The following is a 26,922-nucleotide window of genomic DNA, read 5'->3' as shown; positions in this document are numbered from 1 at the left end:
TTTTTGTTTAATAAGCATCAATTTTAAGGTTCATTTGACTCTTTTTATAACTGCTTGTCCTGTGGTACACCAACAACATGCTTTATGTTGTAATATACAAAAAGTTGTTTCATTTTATTGGCCATATATGCAGGAGCATTATCAGTTTTAATTTGTGCAGGTATCCTGAATGATTCTCATTATTTCCAGTATGGGAGGCAAACCACAGAGAGTGATTGACTATGTTGTCCCTGTACCACAGCTGTTGTGTTCTAGGCTTTAGGGAAGTACCAATAGATCTTTCAGGACGTGCGAGAAATCAGTCTACGTTGTGGGCAGGCTGAAGTTGCAGTTCCCTCAGGAAGAGGAAATTCTTATTGGTTAGGTTTTCTTGTGCAGGAATGTGATATGATGCCTATAGGGAGAGAAAATAAATAATCTTACACAGTTCTAGACCTTGATATCTGCAACAAGAGCCCTCATATAAAATGTACCCACTAGTGCCTGACTGCTTTGTAGTTACCAATTGCTTTCTAATTAGATTAGTCATATATTCCCTAGGAAAGACCTCCACCATTTAAACATATTAAAAAACCACAGCTACACACAATATAAGACCTTGTGATCCTAGTTTTATTGCTAATGGTCAAACTACCAACATTTTACTTTTATATCCAATAGATTAGTCCTGCTCTTAGTCTTGAACATAGAAACATCTATTCTGTGTGTGTGTCTGTGTGTGTGTGTGTGTGTCTGTGTGTGTGTGTTCAAAGATTAAAGTAGAACTCAATAACTTGTCAAAGCACTGAAAATGAATGTATGAATAGTCTTCTACTGAGAAGTCATCTATTTCAATCTCACATCAAAAATTGAGGACCACCACAAAAAAGGGTATGGAAAGAATGTTAGATCCAGAATATGGGGTTGACATTTGTGAAATGCTATTGCATGAATTTGAATGGCCATTGAACACATGTCACAGAATCTATAGCTACCAGACCAAGACCTGAACAGGTCAAGACAGTCAAAGTTACAGCCTGAGAGTCTGAGAAGCTGAGCAGGTGAATGAGTCTACTTGTCAGCTTAGAAATATCATTTTGATTTCTTGGACCTCCTTTTTAGAAATGAATTTCACACATTAATATCCAGGATTCTGACACGAATTTGGTAAAATTCTTGCTAGTTCTCATCAGTACACAATGTGAAGCAATGTTTTTTTATTATTATTTAATTATTACAACATGATGATGGAGAACTTCTGAGAGTCAACAAAATGCTTTGGGTCTACTGCTATTTGATGACTGTTGAGGAAAGTGTAATCTCTTTTCTTTTGGATTGTTTCTAGGTGTTCCTATGTATTAGTGAATGACATACTTATATGCATACAGACAGCACTGTTTGGAATCTTTGTTTCTTTAGTTAATGAGGCAAACCTTATTAGGAAATGGGGCGAAAGACTTATCAGTAGGTTCCAAGAAGAACCAGAGGGACAGATTGCTGGTGGGAGTGCAAACTTGTACAAATATCTTGGAAGTTAATGTGAAAGTTTCTCAGTACACTTGGAATAGTTCTACTCCAGGACTCAGGTATATATCTCCTAGGCATATACCCAAAAGATTCTCCACTATACTACTAGGATGCATGCTCAACTATATTCACAGCAGCTTTATTTATAATAGCCAGAAACTGAAAAAAGCCTAGATGATCCTCAATTGAAGAATTGATAAAGAAGATGTGGTCCATCTACACAGTGGAATACTATTCTGCTATTAAAAACAAGACTTTGTGAAATTTGAAGGAAAATAGATGGAAGGTTAGAATATAATTCTGAGTCAGATAACCCAGAGGCAGAAAGAAACATAGGGCATGCACTTATTTGTAAGTGGACATTTGCCATAAACTGCAAGACAACAATGCTATCATACACAGAGCCAATAAAAGTGGTAATAAGGAGTTCCCAAAGGAGGATGCACAGATCTTATTCAGAAGTGGAAGCAAAGTAGTCATTGGATGTTGATAGAGAGAGGGAACTGGGTAGGAAAGGCAATGAGAAGAGAAATGGTGATCAGGTGTGGGGAGAGGTTTGTGGGAGGGAGCTCTAAGTGAGAAAGGAAATTGGTTTATGTGGGGTATCTATGGTGACTAGCTGGAGGCCTGGGACAATAGAGAGAATACTGGGAGTCTATAGGGTGAATTATTCACATGTCTTTCTATTAAGAATAATTGATACCACACTAAACATTCCTTATCTATTGTTTAGCTTTTCAAGTTCATTATATGGTCAAGTCAATAGTTTTATGCTACAAGTTTCTTGAAACAAACCATCCTAACTTGTAGTATAAAATAATATATCCACTTTGGTACTTGTGTACCCTTTTTTTTCATTGTGAACAATAGCATAACAATTTAAAAAAATAGAGCATGGATGGAAAGGAACTCCTGATGAACCACACAAAGGTGATGCTCTGTTGGTGTCAGATGACTGTTGAGCAAAGTAAAATTCTAGAAGTTCAATCTACTGATGACACTATCTATCTGTATATATATATATAGAGAGAGATATTAAGTGAGTTAATAGTTAATGAAACAAAAGAAGTCAGAATGTTGGGAAAAATATCGAAAGGTCCCAAGGGGAACAAGAAGGTCCTACTGTTGGTAGATAGTGGTGAAAGCCCTGAGTGTAGTGTTCTTAGGTCATAGCATATTTCATACATGATTGAAAATTATAAAGAATAAAACTCCTCATATGATACACATATAAATTTTACATATGTTTATAATTTTCATACACGTGTATTTTGTACACTGTACATATTTCTCCCAGAACCTCTACACTTCATTTTCTTTCCCTTCCTACTTTCCCTTAATTCTACTGGACAATTTCACTAATGTATCTTCATGTGTTTGCATACATAGTTAAATGGAATATACAAGAGCTACTAATGAGAATTTCATTTAAAGTCCGTGTTTCTGAGATGGTCTTATTTAAAATAGTTATCGCAAATTGCATCCATTTTCGCAAAAGCACTGTAAGTTTTTTAATCCTTTCTGATATTTACATCATACACACACACAAAGACACATCAACAGAATATGTATAATTATATATGTTACATATATATTTATGTAGATGCATGTTTTTACTTACATAACCATGTCTTATTGATTAAATCCTTTTATGAGACACACATTTATAGTTTTGATTTCTATAATTTAGTTGTAGAAGCTAGTGCTACAGTAATCCTTGGTGTGTGTATATATTTCTGAAGTAGATTTTTTCTTCCATTTCGGTGAGTTTTTCAGCATACGACCCTGTTGTACAAAATTAAAAAAAACAAAAACAAACAAACAAACAAAAAACATGTTTGCTTCTTGCCTGGTCTCCTTGCCAGGTTCTGCCGCTCCTCACAACATAGCTCTGAGATCATGTCACTTCTCTCTCTACTTCCATACAGCCTATTCTGGCTGGCTCTGCTAAGCTGCCCAACAACTGTCCCTTCTGAGGACACTTGGAGCCACTTGCTCCACATACTGACCATCCCTGAGGCCTGCTTTCTCCTCCCACCTGAGTCACCATGGATGTAAAACACCAGACAGTTTTAATATTCTAAAATCAGTCAGATATCACAACTGCTTGATGAAGAATATCAGGCCTGTCATCCTTAGCCCCACCTCTGCCTTCAGAGGCTACACATTATCTGGCCCAGAGACTTACATATCTGCCTTTCCTATCTGCTCCACTCCGTGGTCCAAATTCCCCATCCTCTCTCTGTCCCCTTCTTGTCCTATCCAGCTTGGAAATCCCACCTTATCCTTGGCCCAGAGATTGGCTTCTGCCATCTTCATTGATCCAATCAAGAAACAACTAGGGAACTAGATTTTAATTATCAGCTCCTCGCCCTGCATAATTCGTTAGAAAAGCAAATATTAATTGCATATGTCAAAAGAAGGCTCCAAATTCTCAAAACTTAGCCATTTTTAAAAAATGGTCCCATCACTATCATCATCCTCACATCCACCATCTCTAAGCCAATCTGATAACATTATCTTCAAGGAGAGGAACAGTCTAAGGCCAGTGATCTACTGAGAGCTTAGTCCCTGAAGTTATATCCAGGGCATCTGTACAGGACTCAGGGGAAGTGTATAGGATTCATTTACTCAAAGAGAATTAAGCCTTGGACCTGACCATCCTGATGCCTGACCATTGTGCCTTCTCAGTGTTTCATGTCCAGCTGGACTAGGTCCTTATCTAAAAGGTATAGTGCTCGTGAATATGCAAATCACTTGAGTCTGTTTATAAATACAGGGATGTCCACACTCCTCAAATAACCTAAGAATGTCCTCTCCACAGTCCCTGAACACACCTCTAACTGTGGAAGAGAGCTGTATCTTTCTCTTCCTCTTGTCAGTAACTTGAAGTAAGGGGCCTGCCGTTTTCCAAATCTGAAGAAGAGAGAGGGACTGAGGTGACAAGGACATCTACTCTATCTTTCTCTCCACAGGTGTCCACTCACAGGATCAGCTGCATCAGTCTGAAGCTGAGCTGCAGCAACCTGGGACATCAGTGAAGATGCCCTGAAAGGCTACTGGCTACACCTTCACTAAGTATCGAATGTGTTGGGTGAGGCAGAAGCTTGGACAGGGCCTGGAATGGATTGCATCTGTTGATCCTGGAAATAGTAATACTGAATACAATCAGAAGTTCAAAGGCAAGGCCACACTAACAGAACACAAATCCTCCAGCACAGCCTACATAGAGCTTAGCAACCTGACCTCTGAGGACTCTGCTGTCTATTACTGTACAAGACACTGTGTTACAACCACATACTGATTGTGTCAGAAACCCTGGAGGAGCAGGAAGCTGCCCCGGGACTGGGACAACAGAAAAGATTAACCTGTAGACTTGCTCAAAATAATCATTTGGTAAATCCATTTTCCTGCCTCTTCCTAACCATCCTATAGTGCCTTTGTGAACTTTGTAAAATTACATCTAAAAATAAAGTGATGTTGATTTAGGATAAAACAACAGTACACTGTACCTTGTCAGTATTTTCAGCAGTGACCTGAAGTGTCACCTCAACTGACACCTTTATTTTGCCATAAAACAATAAAAAGGGGGAAGTGTGATGATGCATGATAAAAATATATCTAGATCCTGAGTGGTGGGAGCTTTAATTAGCTGGGAATAAAGTACAGTAGAAAATTGACCTGTTAAATCCAAATCACCAAGGTCAAGGCCAACAGACACACCTTTCCTGGTCTTAAGCCTTAAGTGAATCCAGGTATGTTGTTAACTCTGGATGTGTGCTCCAGCAGAAGTTACATTCTTTTAGAATGTAAAATATGTTTATATCAGAACGCATAGGCATGTAAGTAATTCCAGGAAGTTGGCAAAAACATAAAATCACTTTCCACAGAACTCATTTATCAAATCAATGTATGTACATGTTAATTGAGGTAGGTTCTGTGATTATATGTAAATCTCAGGACTCACCTTTTGTTTCTTCCCAGTCCCAGTAACCAGTCCTATATATATCCACATGTGATTAGCTGTATTGCCAGAGATCTACTCTGGAGCGCTGGTTCTCCCTTGTCAGTAGCCAAAGAGAAAGAGCTTCAGTGAGAACAAGACTTGGCCTTGCAAGAGAATAAGGTTTCCTTCTATTATAACTGTTTACCTCTTTTGACTTTAAGTTCCTCTGAGGCCAGAAGCTGCTTTACCCGTCTTAATTTCTCAGTTATTCTCAAGCCCGAAGCTTCAGGCCTCTGGGAAAATTAACACCTGTAACTTAATGGGGGAGGGGGGATTAAGGCAAAGGGGTTCCTTGTTCTTCTAGCCACATGTTGTCTGTATGCTGATCCCTCAGGCTGAGAGGGTATATAAATCTATGTCAGTTAGGGCAAGTCACTCAAAGGAAGAAAATAAATCTGAGACACTTCAAATATACTCTAATCTTTATTTCTAAGAGAAAAATAAAAAGAAGAAAAACCTAGCAGACTCTATATTCTACTACGTGCTCCCTTATTTCTAAGCCATTTTAATCCTTTTAATTTCTGATACTCTACAGTGATGCTTTTCTTCTCATTGTTCTCAGATCTTTATATATTTTCTCAGAATACATGCTCAGATGTCATCTATTTCCAAAGTTCACCAAAAGTTTAAACGTAAGTTTAAAACTATCTGAGTATGTGCTCTTTTTTTTTCGCATTTTTATTAGGTATTTACCTCATTTACATTTCCAATGCTATACCAAAAGTCCCCCATACCCACCCATCCCCACTCCCCTACCCACCCACTCCCCCTTTTTGGCCCTGGCGTTCCCCTGTACTGGGGCATATAAAGTTTGCGTGTCCAATAGGCCTTTCTTTCCAGTGATGGCCGACTAGGCCATCTTTTGATACATATGCAGCTAGAGTCAAGAGCTCCGGGGTACTGGTTAGTTCATAATGTTGTTCCACCTATAGGGTTGCAGATCCCTTTAGCTCCTTGGGTACTTTCTCTAGCTCCTCCATTGGGAGCCCTGTGATCCATCCATAACTGACTATGATCATCCACTTCTGTGTTTGCTAGGCCCCGGCATAGTCTCACAAGAGACAGCTACATCTGGGTCCTTTCGATAAAATCTTGCTAGTATATGCAATGGGGTCAGCGTTTGGATGCTGATTATGGGGTGGATCCCTGGATATGACAGTATCTACATGGTCCATCCTTTCATCTCAGCTCCAAACTTTGTCTTTGTAACTCCTTCCATGGGTGTTTTGTTCCCAATTCTAAGGAGGAGCATAGTGTCCACACTTCAGTCTTCATTCTTCTTGAGTTTCATGTGTTTAGCAAATTGTATCTTATATCTTGGGTATCCTAGGTTTGGGGCTAATATCCACTTATCAGTGAGTACATATTGTGTGAGTTCCTTTGTGAATGTGTTACCTCACTCAGGATGATGCCCTCCAGGTCCATCCATTTGCATAGGAATTTCATAAATTCATTCTTTTTAATAGCTGAGTAGTACTCCATTGTGTAGATGTACCACATTTTCTGTATCCATTCCTCTGTTGAGGGGCATCTGGGTTCTTTCCAGCTTCTGGCTATTATAAATAAGGCTGCTATGAACATAGTGGAGCATGTGTCCTTCTTACCAGTTGGGGCATCTTCTGGATATATGCCCAGGGGAGGTATTGCTGGATCCTCCGGTAGTACTATGTCCAATTTTCTGAGGAACCGCCAGACTGATTTCCAGAGTGGTTGTACAAGCCTGCAATCCCACCAACAATGGAGGAGTGTTCCTCTTTCTCCACATCCACGCCAGCATCTGCTGTCACCTGAATTTTTAAACTTAGCCATTCTGACTGGTGTGAGGTGGAATATCAGGGTTGTTTGGATTTGCATTTCCCTGATGATTAAGGATGTTGAACATTTTTTCAGGTGCTTCTCTGCCATTCGGTATTCCTCAGGTGAGAATTCTTTGTTCAGTTCTGAGCCCCATTTTTTAATGGGGTTATTTGATTTTCTGAAGTCCACCTTCTTGAGTTCTTTATATATGTTGGATATTAGTCCCCTATCTGATTTAGGATAGGTAAAGATCCTTTCCCAATCTGTTGGTGGTCTTTTTGTCTTATTGACAGTGTCTTTTGCCTTGCAGAAACTTTGGAGTTTCATTAGGTCCCATTTGTCAATTCTCGATCTTACAGCACAAGCCATTGCTGTTCTGTTCAGGAAATTTTCCCCTGTGCCCATATCTTCAAGGCTTTTCCCCAATTTCTCCTCTATAAGTTTCAGTGTCTCTGGTTTTAAGTGAAGTTCCTTGATCCACTTAGATTTGACCTTAGTACAAGGAGATAAGTATGGATCGATTCGCATTCTTCTACATGATAACAACCAGTTGTGCCAGCACCAGTTGTTGAAAATGCTGTCTTTCTTCCACTGGATGGTTTTAGCTTCCTTGTCGAAGATCAAGTGACCATAGGTGTGTGGGTTCATTTCTGGGTCTTCAATTCTATTCCATTGGTCTCCCTGTCTGTCTCTATACCAGTACCATGCAGTTTTTATCACAATTGCTCTGTAGTAAAGCTCTAGGTCAGGCATGGTGATTCCACCAGAGGTTCTTTTATCCTTGAGAAGAGTTTTTGCTATCCTAGGTTTTTTGTTTTTCCAGATGAATTTGCAAATTGCTCCTTCTAATTCGTTGAAGAATTGAGTTGGAATTTTGATGGGGATTGCATTGAATCTGTAGATTGCTTTTGGCAAGATAGCCATTTTTACAATGTTGATCCTGCCAATCCATGAGCATGGGAGATCCTTCCATCTTCTGAGATCTTCTTTAATTTCTTTCTTCAGAGACTTGAAGTTTTTATCATACAGATCTTTCACTTCCTTAGTTAGAGTCACTACGAGATATTTTATATTATTTGTGACTATTGAGAAGGGTGTTGTTTCCCTAATTTCTTTCTCAGCCTGTTTATTCATTGTATAGAGAAAGGCCATTGACTTGTTTGAGTTTATTTTATATCCAGCTACTTCACCGAAGCTGTTTATCAGGTTTAGGAGTTCTCTGGTAGAATTTTTGGGGTCACTTATATATACTATCATATCATCTGCAAAAAGTGATATTTTGACTTCCTCTTTTCCAATTTGTATCCCCTTGATCTCCTTTTGTTGTCGAATTGCTCTGGCTAATACTTCAAGTACTATGTTGAAAAGGTAGGGAGAAAGTGGGCAGCCTTGTCTAGTCCCTGATTTTAGTGGGATTGCTTCCAGCTTCTCTCCATTTACTTTGATGTTGGCTACTGGTTTGCTGTAGATTGCTTTTATCATGTTTAGGTATGGGCCTTGAATTCCTGATCTTTCCAGAACTTTTATCATGAATGGGTGTTGGATCTTGTCTTATAAAGGGATTTTATGCCCGCTTCCCCCTCAACCCTCTTGCTCAACTCTAAAGGATAATAAAATCATGCTCCTCTTGTGCATCCTTCATTATCACCCCAGTTTTACAAACAATGGGCATCAATCCCTGAGGCCTTAAGTCCAATGTATTATGACAAAGTGATGTGATCCATATTCCCCAATTTGGTAGACAGAAATACGTTTTTGTCAGAGTAGATACATGCTCAAATTTTATATGGGCTACCCCCCAAATATGTGAAAATACAAAAATGTTGATTTCACCAAATGCTCTTCACTTTTGTCATCATGGGCATTCCTCAAGAGATAAAAACTGATAATGGCCCTGCCTTCACTAGCTCTAAATTCAAAACCTTCTGCATGCACTGGGAAATTGCCCATCATATGGGAATTTCCCACAATCTCCAGGGCCAAAGAATAATATAAAGAACATATAAAACCCTAAAAGTCCAACTCCTAAAACAAAAGGCAACCACCTAATTCTGTAATATACATTTAATGATGGCTCTGGCTACCATACATATATTTAACATCTACAAAAACTCCACACATCCTCCAATGTCCCTCCATTGGCACACACCAAAATTAATCCCTCTATCCTAGTATGATGGCAAGATCCTTTGGATGGAATTTGGAAAGAATCAGATCTCCTCCTTACAACCTGGAGGGGTTTTGCTTGTATTTTTCCACAGAACCAGCCTAAACCTATTTGGGTTCCTGCCAAAAATGTATGACACCAACCCACCAACCAAGAAAATGCCCCACCTCTCACTGGCAGATCAAGAACAGAGGAAGACAAGGAGAAGGCAGAGGAAACACCACACCCAGAATGACAACAAGATTTCCTGGAAGGATATCTATAACTAGATGACTGCTGTCCAGGCCATGTGCTCTCCACAAGCCCTCCTCTCTCCTACTCTCTTGGCTGTTTTTGTTAAAACATGCTAAATCTGATACTGCCCAGCCTCTTCCTAGCCTTCCAAACATCTACTACTGAAGATTCTATGCTAGGGAAACCTACAACGGACACAACAATGTTATGGGGACCTAGAACTGTCCACTTGAAGGACATAGAACTAAGATTGAGAACTCTCTACACCCAGATTTCATCTCTGCTATCTCTATCCCTTTTCTCTTCTTTCCTTACCAAAACACAGGTGAAAGTCTCCAGGAATTCTCCACATATGGAGGTTGCAGATATTGGAGGTGCAGAATAGAATCTACTAATCATTGTGACACTATGCTCATCAACCATAACACTCATTTTCAGTTCTCCAGCATCAAGACATGGGATGAACGTTTGCAGACCAGAGTCATGGGTAAGCTTTATCCCACTGGCTATGCCAAATACACAGTAGCTGACCTGCAAATCTACTGTGAGCTTGTTTCTGCCCCCAAATCAGACTTTACCCATGCTAACATTATCCAATAGGAAAATCAGTCTCAGAAGGAGCTACTAGCTACCCTCTCCTGGCTACAATATACCCAATATGTAGCTGACCTTCCCTTAACAACCCAACCCAACTCCTCCCAAAGTTTTTACTGTGCTTCTCTCCCCCAGTTATTATTAGCAGCTGTTCCCATTAACATTTCCCTTTGAGACCTCCATGGAACCCTACCCAGAAGGAAAGCACAGGACATTCCTCTCTTTGACCTACCCCCTCCTCTTTGCCTTCTAGGGTCCTTTTCAAAACCCCACCTTATGTCCATGGTATTCCATCACCAAATCAGTACATGTTTACCCTCCTGCCCTCCTCTGGTGCAAAGGAACTACAGGTGCGTATATTAACCTTCCTTTTTGAGGCTCCTGCACCCCTGTGATAACTGTCCCCCAGGTTTATCTCTATGTACCTGAAGAACTCACCTTGCAGATGGGAGAAAGCCAAAAGAAGAGAGAAATCTTCATCCCTCTGCTCATTGGACTAGGCCTTGTCATCTCACTGGGTGTGTCAGGAACTGCCAGAGCAGTCCTTGTTCAAACACAATATCTGGCCAGTGACTTCAAAGACAACATTGACCAGGCAATGGCTTCCATGACAGACAGCCTTGAATCTCTTCAATGCCAGGTAACCTCCTTAGCAGGAGTGGCTCTCCAAAACTGGAAAGCCCTGGACTTACTGAATGCTGAACAGGGAGGGGCTGGCGTTTTGCTGGGGGAGAAATGTTGCATTTATGTCAATGAGTCTGAGCTGGTAAAACAAGATATACAAATGCTCAAAAAAGTCCAGGTGAACCTCCGGGCATACTATACTCCTAAAACCCCCAACCCTTGGTACTTTAACTCCTTGGTAGCCTGGGTTCTTCCTCTCCTTGGTTGCATACTAGCCATTGGAGTCTTGCTTCTCTTGGCATCCTCTCTCATTCAGTTTCTAAAGCAGCAGGTGAGCAGCATTGCAAAAATCACTACCAATCAGGACATGGTTCAATATCAAACTGTTTCCAATATAGGAGACAGTTATTCTGATGACACCTCTCCCTTATAAAAAGAAAAAAAAAGTGGGGGAGAGTTGTTGGGCGGAGGGCTGTGCACAGGTAGCCTGGTCCCAGGTTGAGCAAAGGTCTGGAACCCCAGTGACTCCATGGGTGATAATTTCCACCTGCGTGGGATGGAAGGTGTTTGACCACACCTCCTGGGACCCTGGCTCCTGTTATAGATACAGCTTCCCACAGCACCCCCTTCAGAGAGGTATGTGGCCATCAGGCAAATAGGAGCAGCAACAAGCCCTCCCACATGCAAATAAGGTTTCCCCAAAGCTCTCAGAGTAGACCAATGAGAAGTACCTTTAATCAGACCCTTATCTCATCGCAAATCTATATATAAAAATCCTATCTGGAAAGATTAAAAGTGTATGAGAACTACTCTCTCGTCTGAGCCTTCTGTCCTAGGAGCTGTAATACTTGGGAAGTTGTCTGCTCTCCTAAAACATGGCCTGAAGCTCCTCAGCACACCTAAATATCTAGTCAGCATCTTGTCGGCCCAACCAGACAGGACTCAGAGCAGGGTGGTGCGGAGTAACCAAGTAACCTAGAAGGCACAGCAGAGATGGAGGTGGGACAAACTGCAGCTTGCTATAAAGGCAAATATTATTTTCATGTATAGGAAAGAGGCTGAAAAATCTCATACTTTAGCAGGATTTGAAATTTCCCATCACCACAATATTTACAAGCTTCTTTTGTAAATGCATCTGATAACCTTCTCCTAGAGTGGAACAAAAGTCTCAGGACAGAAATATATTGAAAGTGTCATCCCTGATGTTACATCCACAGCATCTGAGCAGAGCTCAAAGAAGGGTATGGGATTCATTTCCCCAGAGAAGATTAGAGTTTGGACCCTAGAACCATGCTATCTTACATATGCATCCTCTACCTCCTTCTCCATCTGTATCAAGTCCATATCTCAGAAATTCATTACTCATGGATTTATAAATTACAGCAAGATTTTGCTGACATGACCCTGATATAACTGTCTCTTGTGAGGCTATGCCAGTGCATGAGAAATACAGAAATGGATGATCACAGTCATCTATTGGATGTAACACTGGGTCCCCAATGGAGGAGCTAGTGAAAGTACCCAAGGCGTTGATGGTGTCTGTAACCTTATAGGAGGAACAGCCATATGAACTAACCAGTACCCCCTGAGTTCTTGTCTCTAGCTGCATATGTAGCAGAAGATGGACAAGTTGGCCATCATTGGGAGGAGAGGCCCTTGGTCTTTCAAAGATTATATGCCCCAGTACAGGGGAATGCCAGGGCCAGTAAGCAGGAGTGGTTGGGTTGGGAAGCAGGGAAGCGGGAGGGTATAGGGAACTTTCGGGTTAGCATTTGAAATGTAAATGAAGAAAATTTCTAATAAAAACTGTTTAAATAAACAAATGGGTTCATGTGTAGTCATAAATGTGAGTGTGGGAGTGTGGGACAGTTTCTTGATCAATATCCTCTCTGCTTACAGATGTGCATTGTGAGGTACAGCTTGTTGGGTCTGGTGAAGGATTGGTGCAGCCTAAAGGGTCACTGAAACACTTGTATTCAGCCTCTGGATTCATCTTCAATACATATACAATGGAATGGGTCTGCCAGGCTTCAAGAAAGGGTCTGGAATGGGTTGCATGCATAAGAAGAAAAAGTAATAATTATGTCACATATACTGATTCAGTGAAAGACAGATTCGCCATCTCCAGAGATGATTCGGAAAGCATGGTCAACCTGCAAATGAACAATTTGAAAAGTGAGGACATAGACCTGTATTAATTACAAGAGATATAGGGGGAAGTCTTCATTGTGTGCCTAGACAAAAACCTCCAGTTCAGGTATCCATGACTAGCAGGAGGCGCTCAGTACACACAGAACCTAGGTCAGTCCTTATGTAGATGCAGACGTCATTTGTATTTTACTGTTCGATCTGTGCTCTTTCTCTATCTGACGTCTTTTTTTGGGGTGGGAGGGTGGGTATCATCTTTACAACTGTAGAATGTAGGAATTGATCATGTCTTGAAAAATAATGTTTGGGATTCACTGTTTTGAGTAATGTATGTCAGTGATTCCTTCTGTGAATTAAATGGTAAAAGGTATTAGAAATCCTGGTTGGGATTCCAAATTTCTACAACAGTTCCTGATGAGGACATCCTGGATACTAAGGCCGTCTTCATCAGTTCCCAGCACACTGGAACTCACGTGAGATCAGCTGAAGCAATGGTCATTCTTGTATTTAAGGCATGGGATTCCTTAAATCTGGGGAGATGTTCTGACTGTAATTATCACATTCATTCTAGTGCATAGATGCACTTCCAGAATATCTGGTAAAAATTCAGATCCAATGTTGTTTTTTTAAGAATTTCAGCTTACCATGGAGATTTCTGAGATTAATGGCAATTTCTCATAAGGGGTTCACTTACATTTTTTCTATTCAGACTCAGCTGTTACTCTTTGGATAACATTTACAACTCATTCTGTATCACCTCTTGTAGCAGATTTTATACGTAATCTAAAGGTGTGTTTGCTAGCTGTTCTATTTTGTACAAGTAATGAATCTTACTACCCACATCATCAATATATAGCATGTTCTCCTCACATAAGTAATAATTATACCAACTAATGGCAAGTTCATCATGTGAGAGTAAACCAAGTGGCTTTAGAACTCAGGGAATGTGGGCCACCTGTTTGTGCAACCAGGGTGTGTGTGCCTCAGAGAGGCAGAGACCAGAGGTCTATGTTTCCTTCAGACTTCATGTTGTTATGGCACATTCTTCTGTCTGTTGTGCTCACAACCTTCACAGCCTTCCTGATCTAAGAATTTTACAGAAATTCTAAGAGGTCATGCACACTTTCACTGGGATGTATCACTGGCACTCAAAGTAATAGTGCTTGTTCAATTTCATACATTGCTGTTGGAGCAGATCAATGATTCAATGACCACTAATCTAGTAAAGAACTTACAATTGTAGATTGCTAGCAATGACTACCATCTTTAGAAAACATTTGGAGAAACAAAATTTTTAGTGAATTTATGTTAACTGTGTATGTGTGTGGTTTTTGTATTTTGAGGAATTAATTTTCTGTTATTAACTTCTATGCATATAGCATCATTTCTAATAGGAAAACTTTAATTCCTTGAGGGGTGGTCACTACAAGTGTCATCCTTGGAACTAAACTTGTGAGGAAATGAGAATGAGAACCTGCTGTAGATTGACTTTGTCAGCCTGGGTCGGATTTCTCAGTGTCTCTGTACAGGCAGTTTATTGTAGATATATTTAAACAGAATAGAATACAGAAAATGGTCTGCAAGCAACAATAACTTCCATATCCATTCCAATTCCACTTGCATAATGAAACATAAGGTGTGACTATGTGAAAGGAGTTTTTACAAAGTTTTTTTGACCTTTACTGTGAAATCTGTTACTAAAAAGGACTACAATCTAATGCAGCCTTTGACCAACCGCATAGCAGTCAGCAGTGCATAAAGTACACGGGACACCTCCACTAAGGAAATATAATAATCTAATGAGGGAAATAGGGTGCAGTCTGCCCATATGTATTTGAAATGGGTCACCAGGTTGCTAATCACCTCCACTCTCAGCCTTCTATATGGAGTGCTGCTATTTAATTGTTTCTCCTCCATCAAGACAATGTCACTGTGTGATTATTTCTTTTAGTGCTTTTCTGTGAGAACCAGGCCCAAACTCCCTCTCTCCAATTCCTGTGTTAGCATCAACAGTAATATTTCTCAATATCTGTTGCCATGAGACCGTGGAAAGAAAACATCTCAATGAACTAGTCATGTAGAGCCTGAGAAGCAGGTGCAGAGATGGGTGTTTCCTGATTATGTCAAGTTTTTAATCTTCTCAGCTAACCACATAAAAAACCCAGGAGACTATCTCCTATGTCAGTTAATCCTCTTGTTGAAGGACACAGGATCTGACACAAATCATTGTGGTTAGCTCATGAAATCTATATTACTCTCCAGGGAATGCTACAGAAACAAAAATGACTCAATTTTGAGGAACTCTCAGTTACCATGACACTAGTTTATCTCACAGTAGTATGAGTTCCTCAATTGGAATATTAAAACCTGGGTAACTCTAATTCAGCAAGTGAAAGACCAGCATAAGAAAACCTTAAAATCTTTGAAGAAAGAAATTGAAGATATTAGAAAAAGGAAAAATCTCCCATTGGTTGGGTTAAGATAGTAAAAATTGTCATCCTACCCAAAGACATCTACAGATTCAATGCAATCCCCATCAAAATTTCAATACAATTCGTTATAGTTCTTGAAATGACAACACTCAACTTCATGTAGAAAAATAAAACAGAACAATGCAAAAAGCCCACCAAACTAGTAAAGATAAAACAATCCTGTTCAATGAAAGAATATGCAGATGCAATATGTTCAATGATTTCAACCTGTCTGCAATGTTATAGTAAGAAAAACTGCATAGTATTGGCATAAAAACAGACAAGTTGATCAATGGAATAGAATAAAAGACCCACTCATAAATCTACACACATATATACACCTGTTTATTGATGAAGAAGCCAGAAATATACAATGAAAGAAAGAAAATGTCTAAAAATAATGTTGGTAAAACTGGATGTCATCCTGCAGAAGAATGCAAATATATCCATATCTATTAGATGTACAAATCTTAAGACCATGTTGATCAAAGACCTTAAATTTAAGCCATATATCTTGAGACTAATAGAAGAGAGAGTAGGGAATAGCTGAGAAATCCTTGGCATAGCAGACAAATTATCAAACAGAACCTCAATAGCACAGGTGCTAAGAACAATAATCAATAAATGGCACCTCATGAAACTAAGAATACTATGACAAATGACACCATGAATAAGACTAAATGTCAGTTTAAAGAATGAGAAAAGATCTTTAACAACTCCACAGCTGACAGAGGTATGATATCCAAAATATATAGAGAACTCGTGAAACTAGGCATTAACAAACCAAATAATACAATTTAAAAATGGGGTATAGATATAAACAGAATTCTGAACAGAGGAATCTCAAATGTGAGAGGAGCATTTAAAGAAATGTTCTTCATCCTTATCCAATAGGGAAATGCAAATTCAAGTGACACTGAGGTTCCCTCTATTATCTGTCAGAATGACTAACATCAAAACCACACATGATAGCTTATGGTAAGGATGTGAAATAAGGAGAGCACTTTTCCATAGCTGAAAACTATGGATAGCAAACTTTTTAGCCACTTTATAATAAATTCTGCAGTTTCTCAGAAAATAGGAAATATATATACCTCAAGATCCAGCCATATCATTTCTTAGAACAGAGGCAAAGGACAATTCATCCTACTAGTTGCTTTATTTTTAATAGCAAAAACCAGAAAACAGCTTAGATGTCCTCAAACCAATGAATGTATAAAGAAAAAATGTATATATTTATACAACCTACAATTACTCAGCTGTAAAACTAATAAATAAAAAGAACAAATTTTGAAATGGATGGAACTATTAAAAATCAGACTGTATGGGGAAAATCAGAACCAGTAAAACCAACATGGTATGTACTCACTGGTAAGTGTATACTAGCTATAAAGTAAGAGATAGTTTTGCTATTCTCAAACTGGACACAGAGAGCATAAGAAACAAGAAGGGTCCAAGTGGTAACACATTATTGACATAGGAAGGGGAAATAGAGCCAATATTGCCATTGGAGATGGTAAATAGGAGAACCAGGCATTTTGGAGAATGGAGATAGAAATTACTGAAAGAGAAAACTTGAATTGAGGAGAATTTCTGGGGGCAAACTTAAGGCAAATGAAACTCCTAAAAATGTGACCCTAGCTAAAACCCCTAGTAAATGGGATATGAGTTTGAACTGGCCATCTTCTGTAACCAGACAAGACTTGCAATGGACGGATGAGGACACCAACTCATTGACACACCCATCAACATACAATTTGTCCTGCTTGCAATAGTCCTGTGGTAAAGATGGGGGAAAAATCATGAGAGTCCCCAATAAATGAATGGTATAAACGGAGACCCATGTCATAGAAGGGACTCCACCTCTGACACTGCATAGGAGGCCTGGAGGCAGAAGATGGAAAGATCACAGAACTATGATAGAAGCATACATGATTGGCAAGGAATAAAATAATTCAACAAAAATCAGTGGGTATAAAATACTGGAAGGAAACATTGCTGGAGTCAATAAGCCAAGGATACCACAAGAAAACACACAATATCAATTAACATGAACTCATAGGGACTGAAAAGACTAAAACAAAAAACAAGAAGCCTCTAAGAGTCTGTATTTTCTTTTTTTTTCTGTTGACAAGTATATATGCATGCCCCAGGAATTCATTCATGGACACATGTGTGGGACATATGAGCCCATGACTCCTTGTGTCCCTGCACACAGGTGCTCTGCATAAGGTGTAATCTGATGAAAACAGGAAAGTGCTTGCTGTCTCCCTTTATTACCTTCTTAGAAGTGGGAACTGCTAGAGTTGGATAAAACTGTCATCAATGAGGAACCTGACTTTGATAGAGATATATAGTAATATTGACACAACATAAAATCTCTATAAATATTTTTCCCTACATGAACTAGATCCATTTATATTTTAAGCTGAGATCTGTGAACACTGAAGTTACAGGGATGTGTTAGTGCTTAAGCTAGATCATTTAATTGCAGTGTAAACCTTAATAAATCTCCGTGCAGGGAAGGTTACAACCAGAAGGGGGCACAATAGAGCCAAAAATCACCAGTAGAAAGTTGAGGTGGCTTTTCAGGGAGTACAGCCTCCTTGGTGGGGTTTTCTTTCTAAAGTATATTAACTGATTTGCTCCTGCTTGATTGACATGTAATGTCTCCAAACTCAAAATCATAAAGATTCTTTGGTAAATAGTTCACAGATATGTATGTCTTGCACTTTTTAAGCTTTTATTATTTATTTATATATATATATTTATTTACTATATTATTAGATATTTTCTTTATTCACATTTAAAATGTTATCTCCTATTCCTATGAAACTACCCTATCCCATCTGCCCTCCCACTGCTCATTAACCAACCCACTACCATTTACCTGTCTTGGCATTCCCCTACACTGGAGCATCAAGCATTCACAGGACCAAGAGCATCTCCTCTCATTGAAATTTCACAAGGCCATCCTCTGGTACACATGCACAGAAGCCTTGTATCCATTCAAGTGTATTCTTGGCTTGGTGGTCTACTCCCTGGAAGCTCTAGGGGTACTGGTTGGTTCATATTGTTGTCCCTTATATGGGGTTGCAAAACCATTCAGCTCTTTGGGTCCTTTCTCTAGCTCCTCACTGGGGACTCTGTGCTCAGTTCAATGGATGGATGTGAACATCCACTTCTGTATTTGTCAGGCACTGACAGATCCTCTTGGGAGATTGCTATATCAGCCTCCTGTCAGGATGAACTCTTGGCATCCACAACAGTGTCTGGGTTTAGAAATTGTATCTGTAATTGATTCCCAGGTGGGGCAGTAACTGGATGGCCCTTCCTTCAGTTTCTGCTCCACACTTTGTTTCTGTATCTCCTCCCATGGGTATTGTCATACCCCTTCTAAGAGGGACCGAAGTATCTACACTTTGGTCTTCCTTCTAATTCAGCTTCATATGGTCCATGAGTTGTATCTTGGGTATTCCTAACATCTGGGCAAATATCCACTTATCAGTGAGTGCATATCATGTGGGGTTAACTCCCTCTGGATGATATTTTCTAGTTCCATACATTTGCCTAATAAGTTTATGAAGTAATTATCTTTTTAATAGCTGAGTAGTGCTCCATTTGGGTACATGTACCAAAATTTTTGGTATCCATTCCTCTGTTCAAGTACATCTGGGTTCTTTCCTGCTTCTGGCTATTATATGTAAGGCTGCTATGAACATAGTGGAGTATGTGTTCTTTTGGGGCATCTTTTGGGTGAATACCAAGGAATGATATAGCTGGGTCCTCAGGTAATACTATGTCCAATTTTCTGAGGAAGTGCCAAATTGATATACAGAGTGGTTGTAGCAACTTGCAATCCCATTGATAATGGAGGAGTGTTCCTCTTTCTCCATATATTTGCCTGCTTTTGCTGCCACATGATTATATTTTTTATATTATCCATTCTGACTGATATGAGGTTCAATCTCAGTGTTGTTTTGATTTGAATTTCCCTGATGACTAAGCATGTTGAACATTTCTTTAAGTGCTTCTAGGGCATTTGATATTCCTCCATTGGCAATTCTTTATTTAGCTTTGTACCCCATTTTTATAAAGGGTACTTGATTCTCTTAAGTCAAACTTCTTGAGCAGTTTATATATATATTGGATATTAGCACTCTAAGGTAGGGTGAGGAAAGATCTTTTCCCAATATGTTGGTTCCTCTTTTGTCCTATTTACTGTATCCTTTGCCTTACAGAAGCTTTGTTCTTTTATATGGTCCCCTTTGTCAATTCTTAATCTTAAAGCATAAGCCATTGCTTTTCTGTTCAGGAAATTTTACCCTGTACCCATGTGTTTGAGGCTCTTCCCCACTTTCTCCTCTCTTAGTTTCAATGTATCTGGATTTATGTGGAGGTCCTTGATGCATTTGAACTTCAGCTTTGTATAAGGAGATAAGATTTGATCATGGATTGATTTCCATTCTTCTGCATGCTGACCACCTGTTGAACCAGCAGGGTATGTTGAAAATGCTGTCTTTTTTCCATTTGATGGTTTTAGCTCCTTCATTCCTTTCCCTAAGTCTTCCACGTGGGGCCTCATGTTCAATGCAATGATTGACTGTGAGCATCTACACCTATACTTGTCAGGCTCTGGTAAAGCCTTTCAGGAGACTGCTATATCAGGCTCTTTTAGCAAACACTGCTTGCCATCCATAGTTTTGTCTGGGTTTGGTGTCATTTATCTTCATGTATATTGTAATTATATTCCTCATCATGTGACTGAGGACAAATTGGACAATAGAATTTCTTAGAATTTAGCTTTAGATTTTTAGCTAAGGACATTGTTTGCAGTAATCAGAGGAACCAACCTTCAACTAATCAGCAAATTCTCCCTGCCTTCTAGGTTATCTAGTGCAGGCAAGTGTTATATAGCTTCAAGGAAGAGGAATGACATCAGTGAATTCATGCAGGACCAGAGATTGCCCTCTAAACTATCAGCCTTCAAGTAAGATGATTTCCCTAGTGTCTGATTGTTACATAGTGACCAATTACTTCCTAATTCCTAATCCATATGAAATATAGAAATAATAATTTTACATATATTTAGAACTTTCTCACAAATGTATTTTGTAAATGGAACATATTTCTAACATAACTTCTACCCTTCCTTTTGTTGCCCCACATATTCTCTAACTATTCAACTAAAAATTTTCACTGGAATATTATCATATATTTTCATACATAATTGCATGTAACTATGCATTCTATGAGCTAATACTGATAGTATCATCAATTATGTATGTCCTTGAGAGGGTCTCATTTAATATAGATAGTTCTAACTTCATACAGTTTCATAAATGTTGAAATCCCCTTTCACACACATGAAATAGTTTATTTCCAAAATTTAGTTATTGAGGATAGTGCTACAATAACCATTGATGTGTAAATATTTCTTAAGTATTTTATGATTTGGTCATTTGAGTGAGTTTTACAGTTTATACTCTGTTGGAAATGCATAGATCAATAGCATACATCTTAAAGAAGATTCTAAATTCGCATCAATTTCATAATAATCACAAACTCCATCTGTAAATCAATCTGTTCACATTGTCCCATTGAGGATGGACAATATCAGGCCAGAAATGTCTGGAGTTGACTTTCTGGTGTTATATGCACAGTTCTGCACAGGGCTCAAGGAAGGTGTATGGGGTACATATTGAGTTTTAGTACTTGGACCTCAGCACCCTGGTGCCCCACCCTTGTGCCTTCTCCTTCCTTCTTCTCCAGCTGGAATAGATCCTTATCTAAGAGGTACCTTGCTCATGAATATTCAAATTACTTGAGTCTAATGACAATAAATACACGGCTGTGAACACCCGGAAAAAAAATTACGATCAGCATCCTCTCCACAGACACTGAAAACTCTGACTCAACATGGAAAGGCACTGGATCTTTCTCTCCCTGTTGTCAGTAATAGCAGGTAAGGGGATCACCAGTTCAAAATCTGAAGAGGAAACAGAATCTGAGGTGACAGTGATACCTACTATGCTTTTCTGTCCACAGGTGTCCACTCCCAGGTCCAGCTGCAGCAGTCTGGGGCTGAACTGGCAAAACCTGGGGCCTCAGTGAAGCTGTCCTGCAAGGCTTCTGGCTACACCTTTACTAGCTACTGGATGCACTGGGTAAAACAGAGGCCTGGACAGGGTCTGGAATGGATTGGATACATTAATCCTAGCAGTGGTTATACTAAGTACAATCAGAAGTTCAAGGACAAGGCCACATTGACTGCAGACAAATCCTCCAGCACAGCCTACATGCAGCTGAGCAGCCTGACATATGAGGACTCTGCAGTCTATTACTGTGCAAGACACAGTGGTGCAACCACATCCCGACTGTGTCAGAAACCCTAGCAGAACAGGAAGCTTCCCTGGGACTGAGAATTCAGAAAAGACTAACCTGTAGGCTTGATGAAAAATAATCATTTTGGGCACTAATTTTTATGCATGCTCCTTACACTCTTACAGCGCCTTTTTCAACTATGTAAATAAACATCTAAGAAAAAGTTGGTGGTGATTTAAGATCAGCCTGCCATGCACAATACCTTATTAATCTTTTTACTACATCTATTGGCATGTTTCTTCTTCAAGAAAACAATCAAAAGGGGAAATCCATGATGGTGTACAATTAAAAATGTCTCTGGATTATGAGAGACTAGCCCTTCTGTTGAAAGAGTTATGGATAAAGTATAATACAAATTTTGCCAGGGAGCAGCGTTGTTCAATGGCAGGGTGTGGAATAAGAGAGTATACAGGAGCAGCAAAGTGAAGGAAGGATCAGACACTGGACATCATTCACTTCAAGATAGGTGGGACAGAGAGGACGCATATCGCAGCAGGGCTTTTCCTACTCTGTCTACTGTTGTCTCTTACATGCTTGATTTACACATAAAATAATTTCCTCAGAAATGTTATGCATCAATTACTGTCTGCTAAATATATTTTCTTCTAAAGATTTCCTTGACCATATAAGAATATTGAAAGTGGAACAAAGAAAGCAAAAAACAAGTTTATAAGAACTAAAAGTTGAAATTATAATAAAATCAATTTTCTTTAAATTCAGTATCTTCTAAAGTTTTTTGTCATAATGCCTTGCAGGTATAATAATGTTAGACAGGATGACCCTATTTGAATTTGATTTTCTTTCAGTGTGGCATAAGTTTCATAGATTATTCAGAAACTTATTTCCTGCTGCCTACTATATCAAACTTGACTTTCCTCAAAGTTCAACCTGTAATCCCTATTAAATTCTTCCTTTCCTTTTTCCTATATTTCATTTATATATGGCATAAGACCACTGTCCTTTCTCTTTGATTCTTAGAATATTGTTCAGTCACTTGGCTTAAGCAAAGGCAGTCTATCAGTAAAGTTCTGGTATGACAAGTTTGTTCAGAAGGGGGCACAGTTTACCAGGGCTAGGATGCCTTCCTCATGGTGTCTCTGTCTTGAACCCTTGCTTTAAAACAATTCCTATTTATATTCCAAACCTATAAAGAACAAAATAATATCATGTTTCCTGAAAACCACTTATTTTGCCTTCAGGAAGGCAACAAACCTTGTCGTAAACTTGTATGGTCATAATCTCTTCCTATACATACAAGTTCCTTGTTTCTACAGTTAAACATTAAAAACCCATACATTCAATTACAGTTTATCAGATTCCAAAATTTCTCTAAGTTTTTCTTCTTTAATAACTTTTCTCGAATCCTTTTTCTCATGTTTACTAACAACAGCCATTAGTGATCTCAATATTTATTTAAATACTTGGGGTGTCCATCTTCAGCCTACAATCTGAGAATATGTAATATAGTAGATTTTTCTGTGAAGCAGTAATAATGATGGATTGGCCAACTTTGCCTTAGAAAGTTGGAAATTTGTCTTTCTGGTCCACAGTTTGAATAGTGTGTTGTTAACATTAATGGAAGACCTCTTTTTATTTAATTTTGACTCTTTCTTGTCCTTGTTGCTGTTTGTTTGTTTTGAGCTTTTGTTGTTGTTTTCTTTATTCTCTACAGGCTACCATTGACATATTTGAAACAAAGTCTGTGTAGAGGTTCTTCCTTACCTGTGATCTTGTTTGAAATAGAATGGGGATCCTGCCAAGAGCTGATATGTCTCACTACAATGAATATCCTTTTGTTTTTTAAACATCTTAAATGACATATTCTGTAAGCCTCTGAAGAATTTGAAGTCCATCTATTTTCCAAACTATATCAAAACAGAACAGACAAATGTTGCTTATTTCTAGCTCATTACTGTTTAACATTGGAAACACATACATGAGGCAAAATAAGCTTATTTCTGTAATTACTAAACTAGTACCTATCAAGATTACAAGTTTGATTTTTATAGGTTTGTGGTTACTAATTTGAATTCCTAATTTTCCTAACCAGTTTTAATAGTAGTTTTCAAAGGTTAATTCATTACATTTTATTGGTTATTTTAATCATTTATGTTTCAAATATTATTCCAGTTCCCAATTTCCTGTCCACAAACCCTCTATGCCTAACTCATTCCCCCTGCTTCTACATGGTTCTATGACACCCTCCCCCCCACACACACTCTTGCATATGCAGTCTAGCATTCCATTAAGCTGCATCATCCAGCCTCAATAACACCAAGGGCTGCTCCCCTCCCATTGATGCCACATAAGGCAATCATCTGCTACATATCCAGTGGAAGCATAGGTCCCTCCATGAGTAGTCCTTGGTTGATGGTTTAGTGGCTGGATCCTTTGAGGAATATGGTTGATTTATACTGTTGTTCTTCTTATGGTGTTACAAACGCCCTCAGGTCCTTCAGTCCTTCTCCTATCCCCATTTACTGGGGTCACCATGCTCATTCTAATAATTGGCTGTGTATATCCGCATTTGTATTAGTGTCTGGCACAGCCTCTCAGGTGAAAGATATACCACTTTCCTGTCAGCAAGCATTTCTTTGTATCAGCAAGTGTATCTGAGTTTGGTGTCTGTATATGTAATGAATCCCTAGGTGGTGTAGTCTCTGTATGGCCTTTGTTTTAGTCTCTGCTCGACTCTGTGTCCCTGCATTTATTTTTGACAGAAGCTATTCTGGATTAGTGTTTTTGAGATGGGTGGGTGGCCCAATCCTTCAACTGGGGGCCATGCCTATTCACTGAATAAAGTCTTTTAATTTTCTCTCGTCTTTGTTGGGTATTTCAGGGAATGCCATCTTTGTTGAGTCCTAGGAACCATTTGGCTCCCTGGCATCTAGTAATTTCTAGTGGCTACCCAAGGCTCCCACTCATCTACTGTTACAAACCTCCATTCAAATTCCTAACCCTTTGTACTTCTCCTGTATCCTCCCACACCTGATCCTGCCTTCCTTTTCCCTCTGCCTCCTCTTTCCCTCCCAGATTCTTCCCCTGCTCCACCTTCTATGATTATTTTATTCCTCCTTCTGTGTAGGACTGAAGTCTCCATATTGTGGTCTTCCTTCTTCTTCTGTTCTTGTGTTTCAAAATGTCTGTGAATTTTATTGTTGGTATTCCAAGTTTTTTTTGCTGTTGTTGTTGTTGTTATTGTTGTTGTTAATATCCACTTATCAGTGAATCCATAGCATGTGTATTATTTTGTGACTGGTTTACCTCACTCAAGATGACACTTTCTATTTCCCTCCATTGGCCTACGAATTTCATGAAGTCATTTGTTTTAAATAGATGAGTAGTATTCCACTGTGTAAATGTACCATATTTTCTGTATTGTTTCTTCTGTTGAGGCACATCTGGGTTCTTTCTAGCTTCTGGCTATTATAAATTATAAAGCTGATATGAACATAGTGGATTATGTGTCCTTGTTGAAACATCTTTTGGCCACATGACCAGGAGGGATAGAGCTGTGTCCTCAGGTAGAATTATATCCAATACTCTGAGAAGCAGCCAGATGATTCCAGCATGGTTGTACCAGCTTGCAATCCCACCAGCAGTGGAGAAGCATTCCTCTTTCTCCACATCCTTGCCAGCATCTGCTGTCACCTGAGTTTTGATCTCTGTCATTCTGACTGGTATAAGGCAGAGTCTCAGGCTTGTTTGGGTTTGCATTTCCCTGATGACCAAAGATGTTAGACATTTCTTTAGGTGATTTACAGCCATTTGAGATTACTCAGTTTAGAATTCTTTGTTTAGAGCTACCCGATTTTTTAATTGGGTTATTTGGTTTTCTGGATTCTAATTTATTGAGTTCCTTATATATTTTGGATATTAGCTCTGTATTGGATTTAGGGTTGTTAAAGATAATTTTCCAATCTTTTGCTTGCTGTGTCTTCCTATTGACAATGTCGTTTGCTTTACAGAAGTTTTGCAAATTGTATGAGGTCACATTTATCTATTGTTGATCTTAGAGCATAAGGCATTGGTGTTCTTTTCAGGAATTTTCCCCCTGTGCTCCTGTGTTCAAGGTTCTCCCATACTTTCTCTTCTATTAGTTTTAGTGTGTGTGGTTTTATGTGGAAGTTCTTGATCAACTTGTTATTGAGCTTTGTATGAGCAGATAAGAATGGATCGATTTACAATCTTTTACATGATGACTGGCAGATAAGCCAGCAACATTTGTTAAATGCGGTCTTTTTTCCACTGGAAACTTTTGGCCTCTTTATCAAAGGAATTTATTTGCAGGCCATAGGGTAAAAAACCCTTGAATTGAACTACAAATTCTCTATTTTCACAAGGTTTTCTGGAATAGGTAGGTATTGTGCAGGATGCAGGGAGATAAAAGGCATCGGCAATACTGTGTAGTGCCTGACTTTGAAGCCTACAATATCAGCCTTCAGGTTAGATGTATCCACTAGTGCCTGGCATTTTGTATTGTCCAATTTCTGTGTAATTAGATTTGTATTCCACTATTTAGAAAAATTTTCATACCAAATAATCATGGTCAAATGCCCAAGACTAGAAATGACACAGGCTCTAGTAGACTGTGGTAGTATTGGTAAAGTTCAAGATGGCAAACTTCCTTATAAAAAACTTACATTTATATGAGAGAATAGCGCTACTCTCAGCCTTGATTAAGAAGTTTCTCTCTGCAGGGTGTAAGGAACAGTGTAGATATTCATGACTGCTAAAAGTTGTGAGAATGATTATACAGGACTCAGCAACAGATGAGTCAATAATATTAGCTTTACATTATATTTCTGTAGATATACTAACATTTTATTGTGAGGCCAAATCTTACAAGTTCAGACTCCATTTTAGACAATCTTACCTTAGCTTAAACTCAGGTAAACTAAGACTGTTACCTAGCATTAGTTTCCTTGTTGTCCTCCAAAAAAACCTGAGTCAGCTCCAGTCTCTAGGTTAATCCCCACCAAGACCAACAT

General features: G+C 39.0%; 2 pseudogenes, 1 gene segment (V, D, J or C) and 1 further gene; all 4 read left to right on the top strand.

Moving 5' to 3' along the window:
* The window catches only part of Igh (immunoglobulin heavy chain complex), a 2,751,187-nt gene that overhangs the window by 1,449,560 nt on the left and 1,274,705 nt on the right, over positions 1-26,922 (top strand).
* On the top strand, positions 4,493-4,785 carry Ighv1-8 (immunoglobulin heavy variable V1-8; annotated as a pseudogene). The gene is given in 1 exon segment: positions 4,493-4,785. A coding segment is annotated over 1 exon segment (293 nt).
* Ighv10-4 (immunoglobulin heavy variable V10-4) lies at positions 12,839-13,137 on the top strand (annotated as a pseudogene). Its single transcript is given in 1 exon segment — positions 12,839-13,137. A coding segment is annotated over 1 exon segment (299 nt).
* Positions 21,607-21,900, top strand: Ighv1-7 (immunoglobulin heavy variable V1-7). The segment is given in 1 exon segment: positions 21,607-21,900. A coding segment is annotated over 1 exon segment (294 nt).

This window comes from Mus musculus, chromosome 12, assembly GCF_000001635.26.
Source record: "Mus musculus strain C57BL/6J chromosome 12, GRCm38.p6 C57BL/6J".
Taxonomy (NCBI): domain Eukaryota; kingdom Metazoa; phylum Chordata; class Mammalia; order Rodentia; family Muridae; genus Mus; species Mus musculus.
The sequence above is the reverse complement of the archived record's forward strand: the minus strand, read 5'-3'. Positions and strand labels throughout refer to the sequence as shown.